This window comes from Metarhizium acridum, assembly GCF_019434415.1.
Source record: "Metarhizium acridum strain ARSEF 324 chromosome Unknown scaffold_29, whole genome shotgun sequence".
Lineage (NCBI taxonomy): Eukaryota > Fungi > Ascomycota > Sordariomycetes > Hypocreales > Clavicipitaceae > Metarhizium > Metarhizium acridum.
In genome coordinates, this window is record NW_027094017.1 from 1,019,071 (window position 1) to 1,043,663 (window position 24,593).

The window sequence follows — 24,593 nt, forward strand, 5'->3', positions numbered from 1 at the left end:
GCTTGGCTCCCCGTCTGCATCTATGCCTGAGCGGCCACACCAACTGCTGAGTGAATGTATCTTTTATGCCCTCGCAGGGACTGGATACAGAGCATCAAGGAATGATCCCCCGAGCTGTATAGAGAGCAGGCAAGCGAGGGAGCGTCGTATTCTCCTTATAGCGAGCGCTTGGTGTCTGCCCAACTCTTGCAAGTTGCAACTCTGGAGACGGATTAAAGGGCGCAGGCATGTACCTGAACGGCGGCATTGACTTGTTTGACATGCATGTGTAGTACATGATGACGATCAAGGACGAGTTCCCGGTGGAGAGAGATTGGAGGAGGGTCTCCCAAGTGTCTACGCAAGCACCTAGCAGGCATACCCAGATGTTTTGAGTCGCACCATGCGGAATCCCGGGCCGCTGTGATCCCAGCTTGACATGGGACACTTGAAGCAATCTAGCCAGCACTTAATAAATTTGATAACAGTGATTGATCAACGACGATTTGAAGAAATTGAACCGTGTATATAGGCTGAATAATTGCGGCACTGGTCAAAGGCAAGAAAAAGGGGTTGGCTCGAACGGGAGGACGTATTTGCCTACCTATTGCTTACTCAAGTCTAGGTAAGCGCGTGGGATACTATTAAACATGTCGACTGATCACTCGGTGTATTTCGTACTTTGCCCTCCGAATGTGTGTCCTGACGATACGCAAAAAATTGAACCAGATGTTGTCAAGACCACCTTGAGTGTTGGGCCATCCATAAATCATCACGGCTGTAGAACCGAGCTTGCCTACTTGGGCTTACATAAACATTGGTGGATTGTCGACAGTACGGTCCAGGGTTGTCTTCACCCGGGCCGCAGCAACTCATGTCTGGTCAAGTGCTGCTAAACTGCCCTAGTACGCTAATCATTCGGCTCATCGTGTGCTGGCTCCAGGCCTACGGATGTCTGGCCTGGTCAACTGTTAGTGCTACCACCCGCCACCCGCCGCAATTGACATCGACCTCACCCGTCAACTGGTCACCGTCACCGTCACCCGCTGGCCTTGTCCCTGCTGGCCCGGGTGCCTTCAATTGGTTCAATTGCTGGTGCAACCCCAGCACCCCCAGGTCGCCGCCCGTGGACGCCTTGATAACAAACACCACGACTCTCGGCTGACGTCGTTTCACGAAAACCCCCATCTCACCGAGATCGAGGAGCACGGTCGTGTGCACGCGCTGATAGTTGACAGACAACAGCGACTCGGCATCGTTTTCGTGCTACGCCGCTGCTTCAACGGGCGCATCGTGTTTGCGCCTGCCTCATGACCAAGCCTGTCAGCCAACGGAGCTTCAATCCCACCACCCATCAGGCCGGATCGATACGGCATCACGGTCGCCCCGGCAGCCATCCCGCGAAATAATAAATCCTGCCATCTGCTGCATCGTCTGTGGCCTGTGCAAACTTCATTTGCCTCAATATCTTCTGCTACGCTGTGTTCTCGGCTCCCCGCGTCGTCCATCCTTTGGCTCCCAGCCCAATGGCGAAGCCCGACCAACTTCCGGCCATGGATCCGTTTTCTCCAGCACATCAACCCGATGAGGGCTATTCGGAGGACCCTCTGAATCCTACTGTTCATCATAGTCTACCGGCAAGTTTAGCGACATTACGGTCGCCGGCAGAGCTGCCATCTTGGTTGGCAAGCAATGCCTCGGCGTTGCCAGTGTCTGTCAAGAAGGGTAATTGACAAACATCTTTGAACTTCATCGGTTGAGCGGTGTTGCTGACTGTTATTTTTTTTCAACGCAGAGTTAACACTCGCACTTCTCGATGACCTTCCCACCTCGGCAATCGCCGAGATCGTCCAGCGATTAAATCCCCGGCTATACATCGATTTCGTCCAATATCTTCCAGCCGAAATCTGTCTCAAGGTATTGGGATATCTAGATCCCGTTTCATTAGTTGGCGTCGCCCAGACATGCCGCGCTTGGTATGAATTGGCATTGGATCGAAAACTCTGGGAGCGGCTGTATCATCTCGAAGGCTGGAAGGCGGTGGCGAGCGAGATTGAACTGTGCGAGGGCAGAGTCAACGCTGATCTAACAAGTTCTATTGGTCACTTACATCGAATCCAGAATGCGGATGGTCAGACCAACAAGATTCGTGCGATACTGAATGAAGATGAAGACCAGGAAATGACAGGGACCGCTCGGAGCCAGGAGGAACCAGTAGGCATCGAGGGTAGCAGCATTTTTGGAACTCCTGGCTCATCGTTTTCCTTGAATCGGCCACCTATGTCACTCACAGGCGGGGACGTCGATATGGATATCAGCTTTGCGTCAAGCTCATCAGCCTACAAGGGCAAAGGCGTAGATAGGAGTTTTGGTTCGTCAGATGTTGTGCGTGTCAAGCGAAAGGAGCCCGGCGGGACACCGGAACCCTCTTTACCTCCTATATTGCCTCCAGACCACCCAAGTGCTTCAATACGATCAACCCTGTGGGCCTGGGATATCGGTAGCTCAAGGTATCGCATCAACTGGAAGTATCTTTACAATATGCGACGACGACTGGAGTCCAACTGGGAACTTGGCAAGTACACGACTTTCCAGCTGCCACATCCTCAATACCCCGAAGAAGGACATCAAGAATGCGTTTATACTCTGCAGTTCGACGCAGACTATCTAGTGAGCGGCAGCAGAGACCAGACGATGCGTATCTGGAACGTTCGAACACGTCGCCTAGTTCGACCCCCGTTAATTGGACACAATGGTTCGGTCTTGTGTCTGCAGTTCGACGCTGACCCCTCTGAGGATATCATTGTTTCGGGCAGCAGTGACTCGAATGTCTTCATCTGGAAATTCTCAACCGGTGAGCTTATTCAACAAATTACCAAGGCGCATCGCGAGTCAGTTTTGAATGTTCGCTTCGACAAACGGATTCTTGTCACATCCTCAAAGGACAAAACCATCAAAATCTTTAACAGAAGGCCTCTGCGCTTTGGAGAACTGGGATATGGCACGAGTGAGTTGGCATTCAGCGCCGTTGGGAAGACCGTCAAGCGATACGGCTATGAACCAGATTTAGCCCAGGAGCTACCTGTGAAGGAATCATATACCATGATTGGCCGGTTGGAAGGACACGGGGCTGCCGTCAATGCCATTCAGGTTAGAGATCGCACTATCGTGTCTGTGTCCGGAGACCGGCATATCAAGATTTGGGACTGGCCAGACCAAGTGTGCACGCAAACCATCCCTGCTCACGATAAGGGTATTGCTTGCGTCGAGTTCGACGGACGACGAATCGTAAGTGGTAGCAGTGACTATGAGGTGTGCATTTTTGACGCGCCTACCGGTTTGAAGGTTGCGCAATTACGTGGCCACGCGCATTTGGTCAGAACCGTGCAAGCGGGCTTTGGTGATCTGCCATACAGCAAGGCCGAAGATGAGGTGGAAGCCAAGACTGTGGATGCCGAGTACTTCAAAGCTGTTGAGGCTGGAGAAGTGGCCCGGGATGGTGAAAGACGGAACCGAAGAACTAGGAGAGTGAACGCAGGGAGCTCTAGACCAGCTGATGTGCAGGCGTTTGGAGCCAAGGTGCCACCTGGAGGGGGCGGCGGTCGAAAGTATGGACGGATTGTTTCTGGGTCATACGACCAGAGCATCATTATTTGGAGACGTGACAAGGAGGGAGTTTGGAAACCGGCCCATCACCTTCGCCAGGAAGAGGCGGCAGCAGCAGCGCAGAGAAATATGGCTCTGGCAATACCGCCACAATCCATGCTACAACCGACTTTTTCAAATCAACAACAAGGGGGCCTCCCAATGCACCCGTCCGCTGGCAGCCCGACCATGCGCATTTCTGCCTCTCGCAGCAGACCCCCGCCCCTTGGGGAGATGAGCCAGGCCAGCGTTGAACCCAATGTTGGTGCTCAGGGGACCTCTGGGCTCTATATGAACTTGATTGATCAAGTCGTCCCCCTTGGTGCCCGAGCACTGGAGCAGACATTGGCCAATTATCCAGCCATGCTTAGCCACCACAACTACCTGCAGTCTGTCATTGAACGTGAGCCGTCACCATTGGCACGCACACAGCTTCGACAAGCGATCACGGCAGCGTTAGTCGCCTTTCAAACCGGGCAACAGTCGACAAGACAACGTCCGGCCACTACATCGAATTCAGAATTAACAGCGCCGCCTGCTGCTGCTGCTGCTGGTCCTTCTGTTGCCGGACCCAGCAATCCTCCCGGAATGCCGGCAACGTATCAGCCCACAGATATCTCAACCCCTAGACCAACACAAGCCATCGCCGGACCATCACTAGCTGCGATACATGTCGCTCCAGACGTGAACATGGCAACGGCTGCTACGCCAGTGCCAATTCCTCTTCCGACCCCCACGCCTGCACCGGCTCAGCCAGCCCAAGTACCAGCGCAACACAACCCACCCCCGCCGGCGCATCACCACCCGCATATTGCCGGGGCAGAGAATGCACCAGCTCGCGTATTCAAGCTCCAGTTCGATGCTCGCAAGATTGTGTGCTGTAGCCAAGCGCCCGTCATTGTGGGCTGGGACTTTTGCAACGGAGATAGTGAGCTCGAGGAGACTGCTCGTTTCTTTGCTACAGTGGATTAGACGCTGATTTTATGTCTGCTTTCATGGCTGCCCGCATGAACGATTTGCTTTGTGCTGGATGATGAGATGGGACACTTCTGTGACCAATATTCTAATTTTTTTTTTGTTGGAGAACCTTTGGCACTAAGGGTTTGGTTAATATCTTGGAAAGAGGGCGTTGACACGTATCGAGGCGCACATTGGGGCATAGGCCTATAGTTAATGGACCGTGATGGGTGTTTATGCATGCGTTGCGACTTCACTGGGAGATATCTCGCATTGACACGAGTAGGATTTAGGAATTAGGAATTAAACATTGAGTATTTGAACAAGTCGTATCCGCTACGTAAATGTCTCGACATGGTGATCCGATCCGAAGTGCTATAGCAGTGCGTACAAAGCTACATTTACCCAGTGGACTCGTGCGAACCAACGCTTGCTATGCCGCATTTATCACCACGAACTTGAAGCAGCTCCGGTATTTTCCAACTCCAAAGCCTCCAAATAACCCCCATTAGAAGATTCGGTATTCGTCATATATGCACACCTAACCGGCAGCCTCTTTCACTTTATCCTCCGTCTGAGGAGGCTCATCCACAAACTCGGGTAATACCTCATCCTGCAAAAACCCAGGCACCGCACCTCCCATTTCCATTTCCAACTCCTGCTCCATTCCCAAAGCCTCCAACTCAGCATCCAGCTCTGCCTCGTCCACCTCATCCGGAATATCATAGCTTCTCGCCAGACTCTCCTGTATCTCATTCCCCACGTCCATCAAATCCGCCATCTCATCCTGCAGCTGCTCAATCTTGTCGATATCAATCTTGCCATATTGCTTCTGTAGCTCCTTCTTGGTCGTCTTCATCGCATCAACTTGGGTCATGACGTTTTTCAAATTATCCTGCATGCTGGACGCCTGCTCCATGTTCCATACTTGGCCCTCGAGCTTTTCCTTTTCGGCCTCGTAGGCTTTGCGGCGCTGCAGGACCTTGAGGGCCTTTTGTTTGATGGCTTGCTTACCGGGGCCTTCACGCAATTTGGACAGCTTTTCTTGGTACGCGGACAGTTCGCCGTTGAGGGCTTTTAGTTTCGTATCGATCGAGGCGATCCGCGTGTCAATGTTGGTTATGGCGCCTGAGAGGGTGGGCTTTGGGCCAGATGGTTTCGAGCCGAAAATTCGGTTCATGGTGGCGGTTGGAACGCAGTTCCAAGATGGCGAGAGAGGGTGGGTTGGAAACTAGAGTTCAGGTTCCGGTAGAGGCTCGCTTGGAAGGTGTATCACGGGTTGTGGCTCAGCGATGCAATGTTGTAGTCTAAAGGCGTGTCAAAGGGATTACGTTCCAAGATTCCCAGTGACGAGTCTGGGGCTGCTGGGAGCTAGAGCCGTTTCTTGGAGACAATGAATGCGTTTGTTGCCCCACACCACCCTGTCTGGAGGTCAGACGGCGGATGAGTCAGCATATAGGAGCTCGCCAGTATGCGAACCGAATTTTTGGCACTGGGATTGCTAGTACTTTGCTTTTCTCACACGCGAACTGATCATATTTGAAAATCTTGTTGTTCTTGGGGCTCTTGAAATGACGTTATTTGATGGTACGAAACACGACGTCACGGCTGCTCCTGCCTCGCGTAAATATGCCATACGCGACCAACTGTCGCTTACCTGAGTTGTCATGGGCCAATGAGAACAGCTCGCAGTCGCTATTCTTCAGTGCTTTTCATGGGCGCGTTTATTACGTAGTGGCCCCACTATTCCATGGCTAGGGGTCCATAACGTCCCGTTCAGGACTAGCGTCCTCTGATGCGCAACGATGCTGGCTGGGCCATGGTAAACAAATGTTAGATGGATGTGAGAGAGACTCTGTATTGTCCCGTCATCATCAACAGCTACTGCTACGAACAATTCAAAGAAATTTTCACAATCGCACTGCTCTTTTACGTTCTTGATGCTGCTAGCACGAATTCTTTGCTACTGCCGTTACGACACTTTTCGCAAAACAATTTCACCAATCTGCAACGCGCTTGCCCCGTCACTTTTCGATTACTGCAATCGCGTTCTAAACACTCGATTTCGTAGGCCGACCTCATGGACGCGCCTACTCCCCAAACCTGGGGACTTGGGCTCAAGCCCAAGATCAGGTAAGTACATGTTCATGATGATGGAACATCTAGACATTTATTTCTTGAGTTCGGGAAACTGACATGGCGCGTCTCACAGCTTGAACTTGCCCCCGTCTTTCATCATCTTCTTCCCGGCACCCGACAATGGCACTTCATCTCATGGAAAGAACTCTACCGGTCTTCGCTACACAAATCTGTACGAAAATTGCATATGAAATTACACCAATGAATTACCTCATTTGACGGCTGAACTTACTGACTGTTGCTGGCATTTGTAGGTCTTGGGTTGGCGTCTTACGAGCACCAATTCCCTTCCAAAGAGAACCAGCATGGCACCGCGTCCCTACCGAATACCTCTCTTTGCAGAACACCAATCTTATCCGTACTGTCATGAGACGAATCTGTCACCCACAGCCACGTCTATATGGAACTCCCTTTCTCGTATCTGGGAACTCGGAAATTGCTGCCACCAAGCGCCTTGCGGCCTGGACAGAACCGACGAAATGCAAGATGCCCCCGAAGAAATCTCCCAGACTCAAGTCATTCAAACCGAATGAATTTCTTATCGCGTTTTGTGGCGGACCTGACTCTGTGGCCGAGACGACTCATCTCTTCATGAAAGCAAAGGGTAAGTCTCTTGGCAAAGTTTCTTCTTCGCGTTTGTACTAACGTGCTATCCAGTGGACATTGCCAATGGAATCCTGGAGGTCGACACAGAGCTTCTTCGCGCCGAGCTCAGGTTTCTGCAGACACAGACTCATCGCTCAACTATTCCTGCTAAACGAGGCATTGATGGAAACGACTGTATCGAACGACGTGGGCTCTGGGGCGGATACAAGCTGATAACATATACCGAAGTCCTTCATCTCATTCGCATAGCCACTAACAGGGGTGGTAAGCGGATTACGTTTTTGGAAGGTTCCATTACTGATGTGGCCTACAATTTCAAAGAGATGGGATGTACAGATCACCGAGTGCGAATTTCGCAATGTGGCATACCAAAACTGCATGATATTGCAGATAAGACTGAACCTCTGAGCATGCTTGAGCTTGACAAGTTCCAGGACGAGTCGGGCAGATCGCCAACCAAGAAATCACCGCTTCCCACCGAACCGCTCAAGGCCTCTCGTCATTTGAGCGATACTGTCGTCAAGCTAATGCCTGCCGCGAGCCCCCAAGTGGCATTTTCTCCTGTCAAATCTCCTGGATCACCTTCTACACCTTTTGTTGATTCGCCTTCTTCAATTGAAACTACCCGGAGCCCTTCGCCACTGGCTCCTGTCATCGCTTATGGCTCACCCTCTTCACCACTTGCTGATATTCCCTGCCTGTCTCCCGGTCCGACGAAGCACTTTGGTGCACCCTCATATGACTCTTCGTCCCACAGCTTGAACAACCTCACGAACTTGACCTCTTCACCTCACCTATCACCAGCCAAAGTATCCGAAACTATTGCGCAGACACCTTCGAAAGTGTCCAAGACGGAACCTTCAACTCCTTTTCAGACTGCTACTCCAGAGCAGAATGGCAAAGCTGGCCTGGGCCTAGTCGAATCCATTCCGACATCGACACCCAAGCCCGATCAATCCTCTCTGCAACCGATTTCGTCTGTTGATTCAGCTCAACTCAAATTTGGGCCCTCTACTTCATCTTTCAACGCCCCGACCTGGCTCAGTAGCACTATTACTAGTAGAGCTAAACAGACCACCAAAAAGATCACTCGACGCAAGAGTGAACCTGTGAATCGCAGCCTCGTCAGAACCCAGGCTGCCCGACGACAGACGATCTCGCCTCGCAAGTATGACTTCACGAGCGAAGGTGTCTTCGATACAGCCACTATACCAGCAGCACTTCCCGTGGCACAGCACGAAGCTGCATCCGATGGCCACTACCCTGTTCCCATGAACTTGGGTCGAACTCCCGAAAAACCAGCTTCCTCCGAGCCTACCTCGAATATGACGACACCTGCCATTACTTGGGGCAAAATGACAGGTCGCAAGTCTGGCGGCGGTGTCCAGAGCACACCCGCTCCGAATCGAGCCAGGGACAAGAAAGGCATGCGTAAAATTGACGTGCGCCGACATCCCAACATTTTTCGAGCTGCCGGTGCTACTCCCGTTTCCAGTCCTCCTGCAATCAATCGCTTGGCCGAGATGGCTGTCGAAGGCTGCGATGGCCAGGCTAAGGTCATGGTCACTGAAGAGAACGGCAGGCTCGTTGTTAGGTTTAAGCTACCTACCGAGTATGCATACTTATTTCCCAACAGTCAGGGCATGGACGAATCTCGTTTCACCACGACCCCTTCGGATATATCTTCATCACCACGAATTACCTTCAAAGAGGTTCACGAACTTCCCTTGACAGATGGCCAAGATTCGCCACGAGCTGAGCAAGCCATCCTGGCTTCTTCAATGCACAATGAAGACGCCTCAGCCGTACCGGACTTGGCCACTTCTCCTGTGGTGACTGTTGAGGAGAATCAGGCCCCCTCCATCACGACTCCATCACCCGAAACCAAACTGAATACTTCATTCACACCAGTCAATCAATCAACTTCCCACGACGAAATGGTTTCACAGACGTCGCGCGGCTCTGCTCATCAAGAGCCTCACGCCGCTGCAAGTGGCAGCTCCACTCAGCATGGTAACCAGCCCGCTCAGCAAAACCATTACGAAGACAGCCCGGGACGCGATTATATGAGAGACTTTATCAAGCGAACTCATCGAAACCGCCTTTCTACCACAGAAACCGGATCTCCTATTGCGCCACCAGTGAGACGTGCACCACTCGGGATTAAGAGTCCCAATGTCGAAAGCCCCCAGAAGGGCAAGCGCAAGGCAGACACCGAGAACCAAGATTCTGACTCTTCGCTCAAGACATCTATTGCTCCTCTGCCTAAGAAGGTTCGACGAGTCAACAATCCTGGATCAGAGAAGAAGTCACTCCCCGATCCAAAGGGCAAGGCCCCAGAAGTTGGAACCCAAAACAATGATACGAAGACAAAGTCCATTTCGGCTACAAATGGTGGCACGACCACCAACAAACCCAGTGAGGAGGAAAAGGCGGAAACGGGCACAGGTTATCGCAGATCTACTAGATTGCGAGGACAGCAGCCTGGATACACCGCCAAATCATCCATCCCAACCCCTATCAATCTACGAGGTCGATCCAACAGTGGCCGTGCTGGATTCAACCACACTCGAAATGAAGAGAAGGAACTATCCAACAAGACTCGCAAGAACACTCTCAAGAATAGAGGCAATGCAGAGTATCCCGCACAGGTCTTGGCTAAGTACCAGGAACAGGGACTTGACGAAGAATCCAGCGAAGAAAATCGTGATCCTGAAGGACCGACCAAGGGAGCGAACGGCCGCAAGTGTGTTGGATGGAAGACTCCACTCGAAGCACACCAAGATGAAGATGCTAAGAAGTCCCGCATCGCCACCATGAAAGGCAAGAACATTGCAAAGGCAAGTGGCAGTGGCATCGCGAGGCCCACGCGAACCACGACCGCACAGAAACAGCAGCGCAACGCCAAGGTTGCAGCAACGCTGGGGATGTCCCAGAATGGAACTCCAGCAAAACCAAGTAGAGTTACACGATCATCGACTCGGGCTAGAACATGAGCAATTACATAACTATGATGAAGAGCAGGAAGCAATGAGGCGTTTATTATTGGTTTTTTTCTTCTTCTGATTTCTGGATATCCTTATGCTTGGTTTCCTGAGTTGTTTTTTTTTTTTTTTTTTGCATATTCTTTATTCCTTTCCTTGGTTGTGTTTCTGCATATTCTTATGCTTCCTCGTCTTACTTTGACTTTTGTCCGTTTGCATTGTTTACTGAGCCGGGATGACAGCATTTTGCCTCTTAGAGATATTTTTATGATTGCATACAGGCATTGCGACGGCGTTGAGTTGGATGGCATGAAAAAAAATCGAGCATTTGTTATCTTGTTGTCGTTGAGGCAGGGAAAGATACCATTATTAGTTTCGTTGTTGTTTGGAAAGCATGGCGAATGGCGACCACTCGTTTTCTTGTATATCAATATCAAGGCAGACAGAACAAACAAGGCAATTGCCCTCTGTAAATCGGCTCTCTCATGGCAAGTGACATGTGTGTGATCCATCTATATTGGCATCGGTCGCCACTGACGATGCTCGTTCCTCAACCGGGGCAGGCTACAGGAACGGCATCAGCTCGCGGGATTCCGCCGCGCCGGTCGAAGGGACTTCTGGCTCCTGGACTGCCAACGCATTCGGTGTTTGCAAAAGTCTCGCATTTGACGAGCAATATGCAAGGACCTCAAGGCGGTATCTATCCAAAGCACGTAGCCAAAGACTTTGGAGAAATCTACCGTCATACCAAAAATGGCGTGGCCAGAGGCCCCTCCCATGCACGGTCACTACCCCCTTCTCCTCGTACATCGTGTGATATCAGCGCAACCGTACACAGAGCATCTTCCCGTCTGCACATTTTGCCTAGTAAAGCGAAGCCTGCTGCGAACAGTGTAATCTTGGCGGTCGCACAGTCATGGGACCCCTCATCTTTTCCGGCGTGAAAGAAAACCGACAGCCTCAGTTCACAATGCTGCGCGAAAATGACATTGTATGGCGGAGCCAGTCTGAACCAAGTCGAACAGATTGTAAATGGCCCATTACCCCAACATGACGAAATCACAAACAATGGTTAATGAGCCTGAAACGGTTCAGCTCAGGCTGGCATCTGGCCAAGGACTCGTTACACGAACTGTTCTTCAAACTGCCCCCAGAGACGCGCTGCCATCAGAAACACCCGTGATTGACATTTCCCGCGTCTTCAGCCCCTCCATCGACGACCGGCGTGCCGTGGCCAGGGAAATCGGAGATGCAGCCGCAAACATTGGCTTCTTCTACATTTCCAACCATGGCGTGCCCGATGCCGTCATCGCCAACGCTTACAAAACGGCGCTTGCCTTCTTCCGCCAGGACCTGGAGACGAAGCTGAGGGCCAAAATCGCACCGAGCCAAGGCAAGACGTCGGGCTACCGCCCCTTTGCCTCCCAACAAATAAACCCCGACGAAGGGGCTGACCACAGAGAGGCCTTCTCCTGGGCGTACGATGCTACATACGACCCGGAGGTGGGCGACATCAACGCGGTCCCCGAACATGCGCGCAAGTACATCATGGCGGACGAGTCTCCCTGGGAGGCCACGTCGTACATGCCCGAGCTCAAATCCGCACTCGTCCTTTACTTCCAGTCTTGCCTGGCGCTGGCAAGAGCCCTCACCCGCTCCTTTGCTCTGTCGCTGCATCTCCCGGAAGACCATCTTGACTCCAAGGTCAAGTACCCCGACGTGATGATGCTCCTGAACTACTACCCCAAGAAGGAGCCGCAGTCACCCGCCGATGCACAAAGACAAGTGTCGATGGGATCCCACACCGATTTCAGACTGTTTACCATCCTGTGGCAAGATTCTACAGGCGGCCTGCAGATTCTCAACCGGGACGGGCAGTGGATCAACGGCCTGCCTGTTCCTGGTACATTTGTAGTGAATATCGGAGACTTTATGCAGAGAATCACCAACGATCGGTACGTGAGCACTGTGCACAGAGCGAAAAACCAGACTGGTCAAGAGAGGGTGAGCATTCCGTTCTTTTGGGGCTTCGGCCTCCAGGAGCGCTGTGGTGTTTTGGAGAGCTGTGTCGGCGAGGGGCAAGGGCGGAAGTACGACGAGATTAGCACGCACGAGTATGTCAGTAGTAGGTCGAGACAGTTGGTGACCTGGGGGAACGAGATGGACGACTGTGATGGGGTCGGTCTTTGAGTTTGATGCGAGGTGAGCCGTCGCGTTAGACCTGCAAGGTGCTGCGGGTACGAGAACATTGCGTCTCTAATTGGCGCGAGAGGATTGTGCATGCGACTTTTAGCTTGAGTGCATATTCTTCCCGAAATGGTTTATTCTGCTTGGTTTCGAGATCGGGATACAAGACGCGCAGCGCACATTTTTGTTTTGATGGGGTTCATACTGCAACCCTTGTAGCGTCGTCCCAGAGCTTCGTGTAACTCATACACATGGAGAATACAGAACGCCATCCTGTGCCCGTCACATTACTTCAAACTTTTCTTCCATGTCCACATCGTCCGTCGGCCGTGAGCTCGCCATTGTCGCCCATCCTTGACGAACAGGGACGTGGGACGTCTTCTTGCTCTGTTCAGCTCTCACCGACTGTACAGGCTTTGATGCTGGTTCTTGTTTGACCTCTTCTTCTTCTTCCTCTACCCCTTCCTCGACTCCCTCTTCTTCTTCTTCTTCGCCCTCGCCCTCCTCTTCTCCTTCCTCGTCGTCGTCGTACTCTTCTCCGTCTCCGTCACCATCGTCGTCATCATCGCCATTCTCGTCACTAGAGTCTCCGGAACCTTCGCTGTCCCCTTCGCTACCAGGATCGTAATCTTCCTCATCTTCATCCTCGTCGTCTTGTAACTGTTGTTCAGCCTCGAGTTGCGCTTTCTCTAGCTCGGTCCCACCTTCAGCAATGCCACCTTCAGCTTCATCTGAGCCTTTCTTTGGGCCCCTGTTTTCAGCAAGTTGGAGCTTGGCCTTTCTTTGTTCTGCCATGCTTCGATCCTGCAGCCGGTTGCGCTTCACGTAATCGTCAATACCTCCGTAATCCTGTTGATCCAACATGCCAAATTCCAGTTCCTCGTTTGGTTCACCCTCTCCCGAGAAAGTCTCCACCACCATGTTGAAAGTAATTTGCAGGATATTAGTGTAACTGATAGCAGCAATGCGGTTCAAGGGAATGAAGATCAGGGGCTTCTTGAATCCCCACAGGATGCCGTTCTCAAGGAAGAAAAGATAACCGTCCTTTGAACCACGGAAGCCACTCACATGCACAGCTCTTTCATTCGGTCGGTGGGGCTGGCGAACAACGCTGTGAAATTTGTTGGGATCTGCTGAAATAAGATCAATGGCGTTCCCAGCGGCTCGCAGCCGCCTGTCAAATGCCCAGTGGAAAAGTGACTTGTAAGTGTCTGATACCGCAGCAGCAGCCGACGTTTCGGTGCCGCCAATGGTGCCTTCTTTGGGTGCCGTAGCGGGAACTGTGAAGACTAACGGCTCGACGGTGGGTGGATTGGTCCTTGATGGGAGGCATGTTCCTCGGGGAAAGAGGACATAGTTGTGTTGTATTTGGGCCTTTTCTGGCACAGGCAAATAGAAGAGGTATTCTATAAGAAAAATTAGGGGTCTCAGAACTTGATCCCAATAACGAGAAAAATGGCTCGCAAATGCCTACCGATATCCTTCCAAGCATACGTTATGCCTGGAATAGGGGCAGTTGTTCCAGGGACCCTAGCATATACAAAGTTTTGAGTAAGGCATATCTCGAATTTCTTTCTTTGGGGGACCGAAACCGATATCTCCTTGACATGCAATAGCACGGGCTCATCAGAAGCGTTTCCAGAGCTCACTGCTGCCTGTTGTGTGCCATTTGCGGTCATGGGAGTGTCGACTTTCCGCCTTTTCAGGGCGGGCTCGCCACCGTTGTGTAGTTGGTCGTAGACGTGGCCGGCGATTTCGTTGAAGAGAGCGATGCGTCCAGGCGAATCTAATACCATGCTCAGAATCTCCAATCACAGCTCAGGCATTGTTCACGGAGCTTTCCTGCTTACCGGCGGCTCGTTTGATCCCCTCGATAATATCTGGTCGCGCCTGGAAGATCAGGCCGAGCCTCTGTGAATCGAGGGCTGTAGACATGGTGACGGGTTCCGTGCTTGCCAATTGACTTGTACAAACGTGGCAAAAAGTGATGGAGGAAGAATTTAGTGAGTTGGTTTGGGATTAAAGAAGCAACATTGCAATCACGGCCGTGGCCAGCGCGAGCAACAGAAGAAAGCTACCGACGTCGGCGCGAAACCTTGATGATTACATAAGAATTTTTGGTACATTTATGCCCATGTTGGAGAGAGGCAAAGCTCGAACGCAGGCCCACGAAGTTGGAGCTGCTGCCCCGCGGAGGGGTCCATTCTCCATTCCATGCATCCTCAGGTCTTCTTGAAGTGAAATACACCTCGCCAACCAAGTATCGCAGCCACTCAGCCACTCAAGCACCATAAGAGTGCTAGAGAATACCATCTCATCTTAGGGAAGGATTTGATTTGGGAGTGAGACAAATCGTTGGCAGAGCCATGTCGGCCCCATTCCCCAATCTTTACACGCATAGAAAGGTGGCCGAAAACGCAGCCAAAGCTTGTGACGTTTGCTACAAGCCAAGCACTTCCGTTCTTATTACGCCAGACAAGAAGTTAGGTTCAGATAGGTTGCATGTTGCATGTTGCATGTTGCTCAGGTGGTGCTTAGACTGGGGTTAACACTCATGCAGGACTTTTTCTATGTCTGCCCATCACATTTAAAGGACACCTACTTCTGCATCCCAAAGATTGACGAAGACGCGCTCAAGGCCAAGCGTGAGAAGGAAATAGCTGAGGAAACTGAGAAACTGAAGAAGGAATACGAGGAACGTCAACGCAAAAAGAAGGAAAAGGAGTCTAAAGATAAAGACAAAAAAAGCGACGACGACAAGGACAAGGACACGGACAAGAAGGATAGCAAAGAAAAGCAAAAGGAGACTGATATCTCAGCTCAAAAAGTGTGTACGCCATGGGCCTTTTTCGTCCATCATCTAACCTGTCAATAGTCCAAGGACGAGGGGTCCAGCACACCAAACGAGGAGCCTCGTGTCTTTGAACTCAAGAGGTTTGAACTCTGATTGACCTTTGTTTCAAGTGTCTATCGCACTAATCATGTCAGTGCATTTTACCAACAACGTCTCCAAAGAAAACGACAGGCTGAAGCCGCAAAGAGAGATCGGGAACGGGTTTCCCAACCTGGATACTTTCCATCTGTCCCATCTGCACCCCCCGCCAAATAATATCATATAGCATCTTTTGCACTCGGGAACACAATTCAGGAGATTACTTCACCATGCAGAAAACAAGAGAGCTGGTTATGGGACATTAGCAAGGTAGTAGTCGCTACAATCATCTTCACTCTGTCGTGTTGCATTCTCATGCCTTTCATCATCAAGGGGTGTGTAGGGGCCGAGCACTGCAGCATTTTATGAATTATCCGGATGACTAGATTTTGTTGCTTCAGTTTCGGACAGACATAGAATTTCAAGATACCCAAATTTTACTAATCGGTTTAGTTCCACGGTCTTCTCACATGGGCGTTAGGGCTCCTTTGTCACTTCTCGGCGACGCTTCAGCAGACTTGTTCCTTTAGCATTGCCAGACGCACAGCAGCTTCAAGGAAAGGCCGAATTTAGTTTTATATGCTAGATGATACTTAAACGAAGTGTCTTGTGAGCGGTTCATCTGAATTGATGACGCATGTGCTGACAACGACTGTTCGCCGACGAGATTGACGACCGTTCCCAAAGTCTTATTCGCTGAAAGAATTTGATAACCAGCAACGAGATACGAACTTGCCGTTTACCAACCAAGCTTCATCAGATCAGATAGCGCTGATACGAGAGATCTTGGAGCATCTAGGCGAATCGGTACTCAAAAGCTGACTCGTGGCGCCACATTGCGAATGCTCACTTTGACTTTACAGCCCCCTAGACCTGAACTCCATGCGCAACTCGATGAAGAGCTTCAAGCAAAAAGGAGGACCCCTTATATTACACTACTAAGGCCATGAGAAGGACACAGAAAAGTTGGTCGCGCTCACAATGCAAAAGCCTACAGTGGCCTTGACTCTATTCGGTCTAACTTTCTCTTCTTGCGACATAATATCATCTTACCCGAGGCATCCGGGAATCTGGCATCGAAAGGCATCGAGTAATTTTGCGCCAATTGAAACAGAGAGTTTCAAATTGCTATCGACGAACGGCAGAGTACATCTTTTGATATTCTCTTCCCACCGAAATGTGGCGGAAAGCTGAGAGTGCCCTGATATTTGTCGACGGAGACTGGAAAGTCTAAAGCAACACTAGCCGCCTTGCTTGACAAATGTTGACGGACAATTTTCAGCTTCAGCAAGCCACCCCCGAGGAGGATTCTGTCACAGCCTTCCCACCCCCTTGGGTCTCAATCGAAAACTGCGAAGTTGGGCAGCGTTTTCCTCGCGGCTTGCACTGAGACATTGCGCAAATTTCGCTTCAAGACTTGAAGAGCCCGGCCTAGCGCAAGGGACAGGGAGTGGGATAATGCATTTTGGCAAGTATGCTTTATTCCGGTGGCCAAACAGATGCGATTCCTCCCCGACATGAACCTGGGATTATTCACGCACCATCAGACCGCAGCTTACAAGGATGCTGCATTTTGACAGCAACAGGAGGACCCCAAGCCCGGCACCTACTCCCGGACTCCTACTGTCGGCCGATTCATTTTCGAGCTGTTCCTGGAACGTTGACGGTGGAAGCACCAGCCCGAGTCACCTAACACCAGACAACTCCCCCAGAGGACATTTCGACCTTGCCAATCAACATCTAAGCGAGTTTATTATCGCACAATTAGTCGCCTATGAAGCCAAGCCAGAGAATGTATGCTCATTGAATAGACAACTCTATCTTATTGTTAGCAGCCGATCAATAGACAAGGCCAAAAAAAGCCTCTACTAAATCCTAGATAAAGCCATGTGCTAGTTAAGAAGAGCGTTGGCGGTGGCCGTCCGATGCAACCCTATTATGGCGATTGTTGCCTATTTAGCTCGACGCTCTGGCTGCAAGATACAGCCACGGCTATCACAAGCTGCGGCCCACATGGCATCCTGCACGGCTTATGCCATGCGGCTTGCTCTACGGGTGTGTTTAGTTTGCAAAAGAAACAAGTTGTTCAATCCCTTGATGATGAACAAGTGTGATCCCAACAGGTGGGGGCCAAATTGTTCCCAGAGAGAGAGATCTGTGTCTGTAGATGACATCTTGTGGGATGAGAGACGACAACAAGGAGAACCCTGCCACGAACAAGCGTAAGAGGGAGTATCTCGACCTCCATCAAAAGGTACCACAAGCCATGCTCGTAGGCTTGAAGCGGATCCAGAAGTTGTTGATATCTGAAGGCTAACTAGGTTTTGGAGTCCCTCCGTCTCCGTCGTACGCAACCTAGCCGGGCTGGCCCCGCAGCTTGACATATGCGTCTTTCGAGCTCTTATTTTGCAATTACCGTTTGGCTGGGTACCCCGGCTTAGAGACAGCTTGCTCGGTGGCTGGCCCCCGAGAAGTCTTGAGGTACAACAAGGAGTAAGTAATGCTTGTAGTCAGCTCCGTCATCCTGACTATGGGTTCCATTTTTTTCATTTATTGCGCCTTTGAAATAACCCAAGAACATGGGGAATTAGAGCCTCAATATTGAAATGCAAAGTAGTCGGCTTTATTCGTAACCTGCAGCTTTTCCGGCCTATATCCCATGTACATGCAACCCGCACGTAGACATTCTATTCAGGTGTGCGTTACGGTCATGATATTCCAAAAAAAAAAAAAAAAAAAAAAAAAAAAAAAAAAAAACAGATCACTATCAGTTTGAGTTGGGAAGGCTTCGACTTCAGGCTTCCCCATCCACTTCACGAGCAAAACATGGAACCAGGGTGCGTAGGAAGTCACGATCAACTTTTGCTTGGGCAGTGTCTCGCCCTCACAAACGCTCATCGGCCATTATATATCCTCCACCAAAACCCATCAACTGGCGGTATGCCCGTAACCCGTAGTCTAGGATCGTGACAAAGTCCCCCCCTCCTTTTCTCCGCGGTGCCAAAGAAAGCTTGGCTGCTCAGCTGGTCCAGTCCACCCTGTAAAAACATTGTGGTCTTGAGCCCCGTTCCACGGACAAGGATATATTGAGACAGGAGCCCTTGAAGGTTCCGGATCAAAACCATCTCCTAGCTTACTTACTTCAGGGCCCCAGCGAGACGTACCATACGAAGGGGGGCTACATCGACATTGTAGGGTCGACTGAAAGTGAAACTTGAGTTGGAAGTCAAGTGAAAGAAAAGTGCATTTATACTCGGGCAACTCTGGGCGTGCGTTTGTCTGAAAGCCTGGTAGTCAAGATCCGGGGCACGACGGCTCCAACTGTTGACATCTGCTGCTTTTCTGGGTCCGGAACTGCGGTCGCTCGCGTCAAGCACCTTAATGCCCAGATCAACTCGAGCAATTTATATAAAGACGTTGCTGCTATCGTTTCATGCTGCAGACAATGCCACCGAACAGAACTCATTCACGGGGCCCGTTGCTCACGATGCCCGGCTACGTGGAACGGCAAACAGGGGCAACCGACGTTTACTAACGGAGGAGCGTAATAATAGCAATATTAGGCCTGGAAGTGATGTTTCCAAGTAATTTGAAAGGCTGCTTTTCAGAGTTCCACAAGGCGCGTCGAGCGAAACATCGAAATGTCTATAGGAATCTCTTGTCGGGCTCACCGCCTAGTGTACGTTTCGTATAGATGGGCGAGGGGGATTACCTCGTTGTTGCCAAGGTAGACAAAAGCCGAGTCCAATATGAAACAAAAAGTTATCTTCTGATACGCCCTTTTACCTTTTTCTTTTACAACAAGTTAGTCCACCTTGCAAGCTTCGGCATCTGCGTAGCCAGCACATGGACTGTTTCTCAAGCAGACGTGAAACTGGGCATCTGAGTTGACACAGGTAAAAGCGGCACTGAGAAAGGCATCGACGTCAACGGGATATAACAGGCCAGGCATCAAAGCCCGTGCCGTATAGCCGTAGGAGCAACCCTTTCGACTATATTGGAGAGTCCCGTCCAACCGTCACCCGCAACGAGATGCTCTGCATGTCCAGAGTGCCAACTACAGGGCATGTCAGGCAGTCTCTTAGCTCGTGCAGGCTCATGTGCGTCAAGTCCGAGCAGGAGGTTAGAGCTTTTGTTCGGGAGGGGGGCGTGTGCTTGTTGTTGAAGCCCGGAGGAACGGGTACTTGGGGCGCATGTACCGTCGACGATGGTGTCATGGGTAGCAACACAGCTTGGCGATGATGCGGGGCCCAACAGCCTGACAGGCATGAGAAGAAGAATGCTATTTAGTCTTTGGCGACGACAGAGGTGGTGGTGAAGGAGGTGGGAGAAGGCTGAAGGGAATCTATGAAACACGACGAGCGGGGGACGCGCATATGAAGCGGCCTTTCACCCAACACCCTGCGTGCTCTGCGTCGCACGTTCGGGGGATCACTCATCATGACACTGCAGTGGCTGGCGTAATAGGGAATGGCCAGCCCTTTGACGGATGCTTACTCCGAGGATGGGACGAGGCTGGGCGCAGACTCGACCAGCGTAGGACCAAGGGCACATTTTGCTTACGCCAGTGAACCTCATCTTCATGCATCATCACGCGCGCTTATGTTTGCGAGCAAAGACACGGCATTGTGACGCCTGAGATGAGATTCAACCTAACCGACCTAGATGCTTCCAGGATCCTGGTGGCATGGGGCCAGTGTTGTTGTTGGGCCGGAATGACAACTTGCACAATCATGATCCTCTTGACTCGGGAGGGGGAAAAGGCTGCACTTCTCGTTCGCCAATATGCAGTGAGATTTAAGGCTCTCAAACCGTCTCTCTCCTCGGTTGGGCGTGACGGGATCGCGGGACCAACCGCGTGTCTGCTGACGGACTGGTACGCCCCCAAACAAAGATTTCCAGATGGCAGTGCTTTGCTCAGGCCAGCACCACTAGATCCGGATCCGGACCTCGGGCAACAGAGTCTCGCGACATTTCTTCAAGGTTGAGGGACGACAAGGCAGCGCGTGCTGCGGCAACGGCTGAAATGGAGGCATGGATGCGACTCGGCCGTTGTCAGCGTGGCTCCCCTTGCGTCGGGACGGGTATAGCGTCAACCTCGTGGTGCAAATACGGAGTAAGTCGACCGGTAGTAATTCCATCGAGGAAACAAAACCCCTCCGGCCGCTAGCTTTGTCACACTAACATAGGCATATTGAAAGGAGGGCACGGGGCAAGGGGTGTCCAACATGGCACTGACCGCCTTATTACAGATAATTGGTCGTCTAGGCATAACGGATTTTCTGTAGTTGCGTTTATGGACGGGCGGAAGGGCCGTTGAGACGGCAATGGCATGGTTCGATCTAATAGCCTCGAGAATCACGCCAAGAAGACGTCATTTTGGACACTCCGGCGTGGCCGAATTATGCACCACGTACTCTCCAACTTGGCCGGCTGTAAATTACGGAGTCGACGGTGCAAAAAAAGGACGTATTAAACGCCCTTGCAAGGTTTGGTTCTTGTGCTACCTGGCCAGAATCAGTTTGCCTGTCGCCAAGGACACGCTAGTGTGTATATTGCTGTATTTGAGTCTGCATCCCAGGATATACCTGTACTTGTAAGGGGTGCGTTTTGATCGACTAGTTTCTTTGCCTGCTCTTTTTTTCTTTTCTTTTTCTTCGCAATGTATGGATAAGCCCGGAAAAGGTCCATCTCAGCAACGGCCAGGATCAAAGACATGGCACTGGGGCTGAACCTGACATAAAAAATTAAAAATAATAATAAAAAGAAGAAGAGGAAGAAGAAGAATAGAGCGTGCAATATCCAACACCCGAGAAAGCGTCTGCGCAGCAATAAGGTCCTCGCCCTGTAACAGGCCTATTGAAACGCCTCGCGTGGCATCCAGCCGGATCAATACGGCCGAGACTCGCATTTGATGTCGCATGCGCCGTGCCGATCAAGTGGGGCGGCTCGGTGCCGGCGAGCATCGCCTTTGACGGAACCTTTGACGGAACTCGCCTTCAGTTCGGGCATTGCGCCGGCCCCGACACCGAAGGGTTGGTTTGGTGGACGATGTATAGAGCCTGGACGTGACATTAAAGCCGTCTTCGACTGACGCCTCTTTATTGCGCCTGGAACGTGGGCCGGATTGCGACGGCGGAGCCTGCACAGGGACCGGATGAATCTCGCGAGACATTGAAATAGCATCCACACCCACGGCAGCCTTGTTCCCATATCAAATGGGCGGTAAATCGGTGAACACGACGTAAATTAGTAGTGGACACGTCTGTTTGCTCCCCTGGCAGCCTAGTGGCCGGGCCGCAGCCGAAGTTGAAATCCCCGTCATATAACCACGTTTGGAATATTATCCGCGCAAAGCATCAAGCTCTGAAACTAAGAGATCCGAGTTGCGTGTACTTTGGAAGAAAAAAATAAGAAAAAAGATTTGCGTTACTCGAAATAGAAGTATACGCTCAGCCTCGCTCTGGCAGTGCTATGATAAGACGGGGGGCCTATACCTCAGCCCCAAAGCTATCCTTGAAGCCATCTTAACATGCCGGAATTAAGAGAAGAGGAAAAAAGGCCGTGCGCACATATGTATACAATATACTATACATGTACATGTATATATACAGGCAGCACGATTGGACAAATTAGCGAGTTATGATGGCAGCGCCAAATGCGGAACCTTGTGGCCCTACAAGCCCTCTTGTTCTTGGCACCACAGGACAAAGCTCCTCGTGTGTCTCTGCCTGCGGCTCTGACAAGAGATGGAGCACACCGGTTAGATGGCAGTCATGGCAAAGAAAGGGACTTGCATGGTGGAGGCTTTTCCGGAGCAAAAAATTCGACGCAAAGAGTGACTAGGAACCTAGTAGCTGATTTGTCCTGTCATGGTTTGGGGCGTCTTGATTTCCCACCGAATTTCGTTATTGCCAGCACCCAAAATGTTGTGCCACCACGACATCGTCTAGTTGACCATTTGTTGTTGGTTTTTCCTTTGTGTTTGATTCCACTAAGGCACATGGCTAGATGCCGCGTTTCCCCCTTTATGTCGATGTTTTTTTTTTTTTTTTCACAAGTTGCCGCCATCCCTCCCTGACCCGGGAGGCATCCGAATGCCCATATTTCTCGCAACCTCGTTCAGCCCCGGGCCTTGTCCTTGGCCCATGGCCCCATGATTCCTTCTCATCTCCTCGTCAACTCTAGCTCTCTGCAGAGACAACCCTGGGGTGACCCATCCGCCACAGGCACACCGGAGACCCTTCCAGTCGTAGCGTCCGACGGCAGCACCGCACCGTTCATTCGGGCAGCTCAGTCGGCCGTTGAGCTCGCCCTTTTCTAGCTCTCGTCGCATCCAGCTCAGTGGCTCGACAAAGTAGTGCGGGCATGGCTGCCGCGGGTCAAAGGTCTTTGACGACCCAGAGGCGACATGCTTGTTGATAAAGGGCGCCGTAGCAAGTGTCCTTCTGCACTTTTTGCATCGCAGCATCAGCTCGGTGTCTCCTCCTCCTCCGGCGGCAGCAGCAGCAGCAGCTCGAGTGGCCGTGGCCGTGGCCGAGGGCTCTTCGTCCTCGAATCGGAGTCGGCTGGGCGCCTGGCCTACAGCGACATGTTCCTCGACTTCACGCTTATACACCCAGCGCTGATAGAGAGGATGCATCTCCACATCGTCCGGGCAGCCCATCTCCCACCAAAGTGCCAGCTGCTGCATGAAGCCGTCGTTGGGCTCTGCCATCGGTCGCGTTCGTCGGATTAACCCCAGAGCCAATTCGACTGCTTCCACCGCCGTCTCCTTGCGTGACCTGCTTCTGCCTGCGCTCTGGTTCGAGGAATGGGCTGCTGAAGCACCAGAGTTCTCCTTTCTGCTGACGTTGCCATACGCCGAGGCCGGTACGACGCTGGCATCGAACCTGTTCGGATACCGCCAGAGCAAATACGCGACCACAATCGACACGGAGCGAGACTTTCCCGCGGCGCAATGGACAAACACACCGCCTGCTTGTGACACCGCACCCGTGCTTTCAGCCGTGGAATTGGGACTGGATATTTTCAGTCTCTCCAGCCCTTCGCCCACGATGCCACTCTCCCCGCTCCCATCTCGGGCCGTGCCACCTTGACTCTCGGCATGATCTGAAGCTGAACTCGCATTCCTGTTTCTCGGCCCCCTCAATCCCTCGTCAATGAATTTGACCGCCTTTGGCAGGTTTTCGAGCAGATTTGACTCATCCAGGTCGTCTATATCAATGAGTAAATGATGAAATTGCTTGCCATACTCGGACCACGGCTCGTCTTTGAAGTTTTTCAGACTGTCCGGGCTGAACCCTACCACTGATAGAACGTGTGTAATACCTTTTTCTGAGAGGATATCTGAGCGGCGAAGAGCCCAGATTCTGCAAACAAAGTCTGTTAGTGATGTGACATTATTTCCGTGTCGAATAGCAAAATATGGTGGTGGTGGTGGTGGTGGTGTACACAGCGGACATGGAAGTGTGAGTATACAGTACATACCCGCCTACGTAGAGGTTATCCTGGCCTTCAATCCGACTGAGAGCCATTTCGGCGATGCTATTTTTCAGCTGGTGCAGTTCTTGGTCGTCAAGCTGGTGGCCGAAATTATCCCATTGGCGGAGCGGCTCACGGTCGTTTGGAGGATCCAGCTCGTCGGTTTTTCTCGTCTTTTCAGACTGGCTACCCAATACAAGAGAAATCTGCCAGGGGTTCGTGCTTTGGTATGCTGGTTAATACAATGAGTTGCGCCGTGATACAAGTCGAAATGTGCCCCGTTGAAATTTTCAGAAAAGTGATGGCGGGGGGCGGCACAGTCGAGTTGTTCTCAAAGAAGCTCCAGTTCCTAGATGCCGTCGTTCCGAAAACCAGGGCTGTAAAAAAGAAACACGTCTCTCGTCTTGAACGCTCGGTTATTCCCAGCACGTTCGTTGCCTGCTCTCTTCGCCTGGGACCAAATGGGATTGATTATTCTACCAGACGATTTGTGCGTTACGTGCCGCGCCCAAATTTGGCGGCAGGTGCCGCCACATCTGCCGCCGTCGCTACCCAGCTTGCCAGCCTTACGGGGCGGCGTTTCATGTACGCCCCACGTGATGCCATCCCCCCTCGCCTGCCACCAGCAAGCCCATCCCATCGTCATGCCATTTCGTCCAATCTCGCCACGCGTCTCCCCA

General features: G+C 51.5%; 8 protein-coding genes across 9 annotated transcripts; 5 read left to right on the forward strand and 3 right to left on the reverse strand.

Moving 5' to 3' along the window:
- Positions 1 to 780: 780 nt before the first annotated feature.
- J3458_004378 (uncharacterized protein) lies at positions 781 to 4,902 on the forward strand. Of its 2 annotated transcripts, XM_007809855.2 has the most exons (2): positions 781 to 1,704; positions 1,775 to 4,902. In XM_007809855.2, exons 1-2 carry the CDS (start codon positions 1,506 to 1,508, stop codon positions 4,594 to 4,596), a joined length of 3,021 nt encoding a protein of 1,006 aa, XP_007808046.2. In that variant the 5' UTR covers positions 781 to 1,505; the 3' UTR covers positions 4,597 to 4,902. The 2 variants fall into 2 exon arrangements, with proteins under 2 accessions (XP_007808046.2, XP_065976785.1); XM_066118185.1 differs by having other exon boundaries at positions 781 to 4,902.
- Positions 4,886 to 6,099, reverse strand: VPS60 (Vacuolar protein-sorting-associated protein 60). Its single transcript, XM_007809854.2, has one exon. It carries the CDS (start codon positions 5,759 to 5,761, stop codon positions 5,123 to 5,125), a length of 639 nt encoding a protein of 212 aa, XP_007808045.1. The 5' UTR covers positions 5,762 to 6,099; the 3' UTR covers positions 4,886 to 5,122.
- A 373-nt stretch (positions 6,100 to 6,472) lies between these two features.
- On the forward strand, positions 6,473 to 11,023 carry J3458_004380 (uncharacterized protein). Its single transcript, XM_066118186.1, has 4 exons — positions 6,473 to 6,714; positions 6,794 to 6,892; positions 6,975 to 7,324; positions 7,378 to 11,023. Exons 1-4 carry the CDS (start codon positions 6,662 to 6,664, stop codon positions 10,320 to 10,322), a joined length of 3,447 nt encoding a protein of 1,148 aa, XP_065976786.1. The 5' UTR covers positions 6,473 to 6,661; the 3' UTR covers positions 10,323 to 11,023.
- A 319-nt stretch (positions 11,024 to 11,342) lies between these two features.
- J3458_004381 (uncharacterized protein) lies at positions 11,343 to 12,500 on the forward strand (the record flags this gene model as incomplete). Its single annotated transcript, XM_007809852.2, has 1 exon — positions 11,343 to 12,500. The coding sequence occupies one exon, from the start codon at positions 11,343 to 11,345 to the stop codon at positions 12,498 to 12,500; it is 1,158 nt and encodes a 385-aa protein (XP_007808043.2).
- A 279-nt stretch (positions 12,501 to 12,779) lies between these two features.
- J3458_004382 (uncharacterized protein) lies at positions 12,780 to 14,432 on the reverse strand (the record flags this gene model as incomplete). The annotated part of the gene is made up of 3 exons (XM_007809851.1): positions 12,780 to 13,903; positions 13,972 to 14,283; positions 14,348 to 14,432. The coding sequence occupies 3 exons, from the start codon at positions 14,430 to 14,432 to the stop codon at positions 12,780 to 12,782; spliced, it is 1,521 nt and encodes a 506-aa protein (XP_007808042.1).
- Positions 14,433 to 15,051: 619 nt separating this feature from the next.
- Positions 15,052 to 15,606, forward strand: J3458_004383 (uncharacterized protein; the record flags this gene model as incomplete). Its single annotated transcript, XM_007809850.2, has 3 exons — positions 15,052 to 15,324; positions 15,373 to 15,431; positions 15,486 to 15,606. 3 exons carry the CDS (start codon positions 15,052 to 15,054, stop codon positions 15,604 to 15,606), a joined length of 453 nt encoding a protein of 150 aa, XP_007808041.2.
- Positions 15,607 to 16,992: 1,386 nt separating this feature from the next.
- On the forward strand, positions 16,993 to 17,301 carry J3458_004384 (uncharacterized protein; the record flags this gene model as incomplete). The annotated part of the gene is made up of 1 exon (XM_066118187.1): positions 16,993 to 17,301. The coding sequence occupies one exon, from the start codon at positions 16,993 to 16,995 to the stop codon at positions 17,299 to 17,301; it is 309 nt and encodes a 102-aa protein (XP_065976787.1).
- Positions 17,302 to 22,483: 5,182 nt separating this feature from the next.
- On the reverse strand, positions 22,484 to 23,966 carry YVH1_1 (tyrosine protein phosphatase yvh1; the record flags this gene model as incomplete). Its single annotated transcript, XM_007809849.2, has 2 exons — positions 22,484 to 23,801; positions 23,920 to 23,966. The coding sequence occupies 2 exons, from the start codon at positions 23,964 to 23,966 to the stop codon at positions 22,484 to 22,486; spliced, it is 1,365 nt and encodes a 454-aa protein (XP_007808040.2).
- Between the last annotated feature and the right edge of the window lie 627 nt (positions 23,967 to 24,593).

Coding starts and splice junctions, on each gene's coding strand:
- J3458_004380 (XM_066118186.1), top strand. CDS start 6,662: ATGGACGCGCCTACTCCCCAAACCTGGGGACTTGGGCTCAAGCCCAAG. Junction 6,715..6,793: donor GGGCTCAAGCCCAAGATCAG/GTAAGTACATGT, acceptor CGCGTCTCACAG/CTTGAACTTGCCCCCGTCTT. Junction 7,325..7,377: donor TCTCTTCATGAAAGCAAAGG/GTAAGTCTCTTG, acceptor CGTGCTATCCAG/TGGACATTGCCAATGGAATC.
- VPS60 (XM_007809854.2), bottom strand. CDS start 5,761: ATGAACCGAATTTTCGGCTCGAAACCATCTGGCCCAAAGCCCACCCTC.
- J3458_004378 (XM_007809855.2), top strand. CDS start 1,506: ATGGCGAAGCCCGACCAACTTCCGGCCATGGATCCGTTTTCTCCAGCA. Junction 1,705..1,774: donor GCCAGTGTCTGTCAAGAAGG/GTAATTGACAAA, acceptor TTTTCAACGCAG/AGTTAACACTCGCACTTCTC.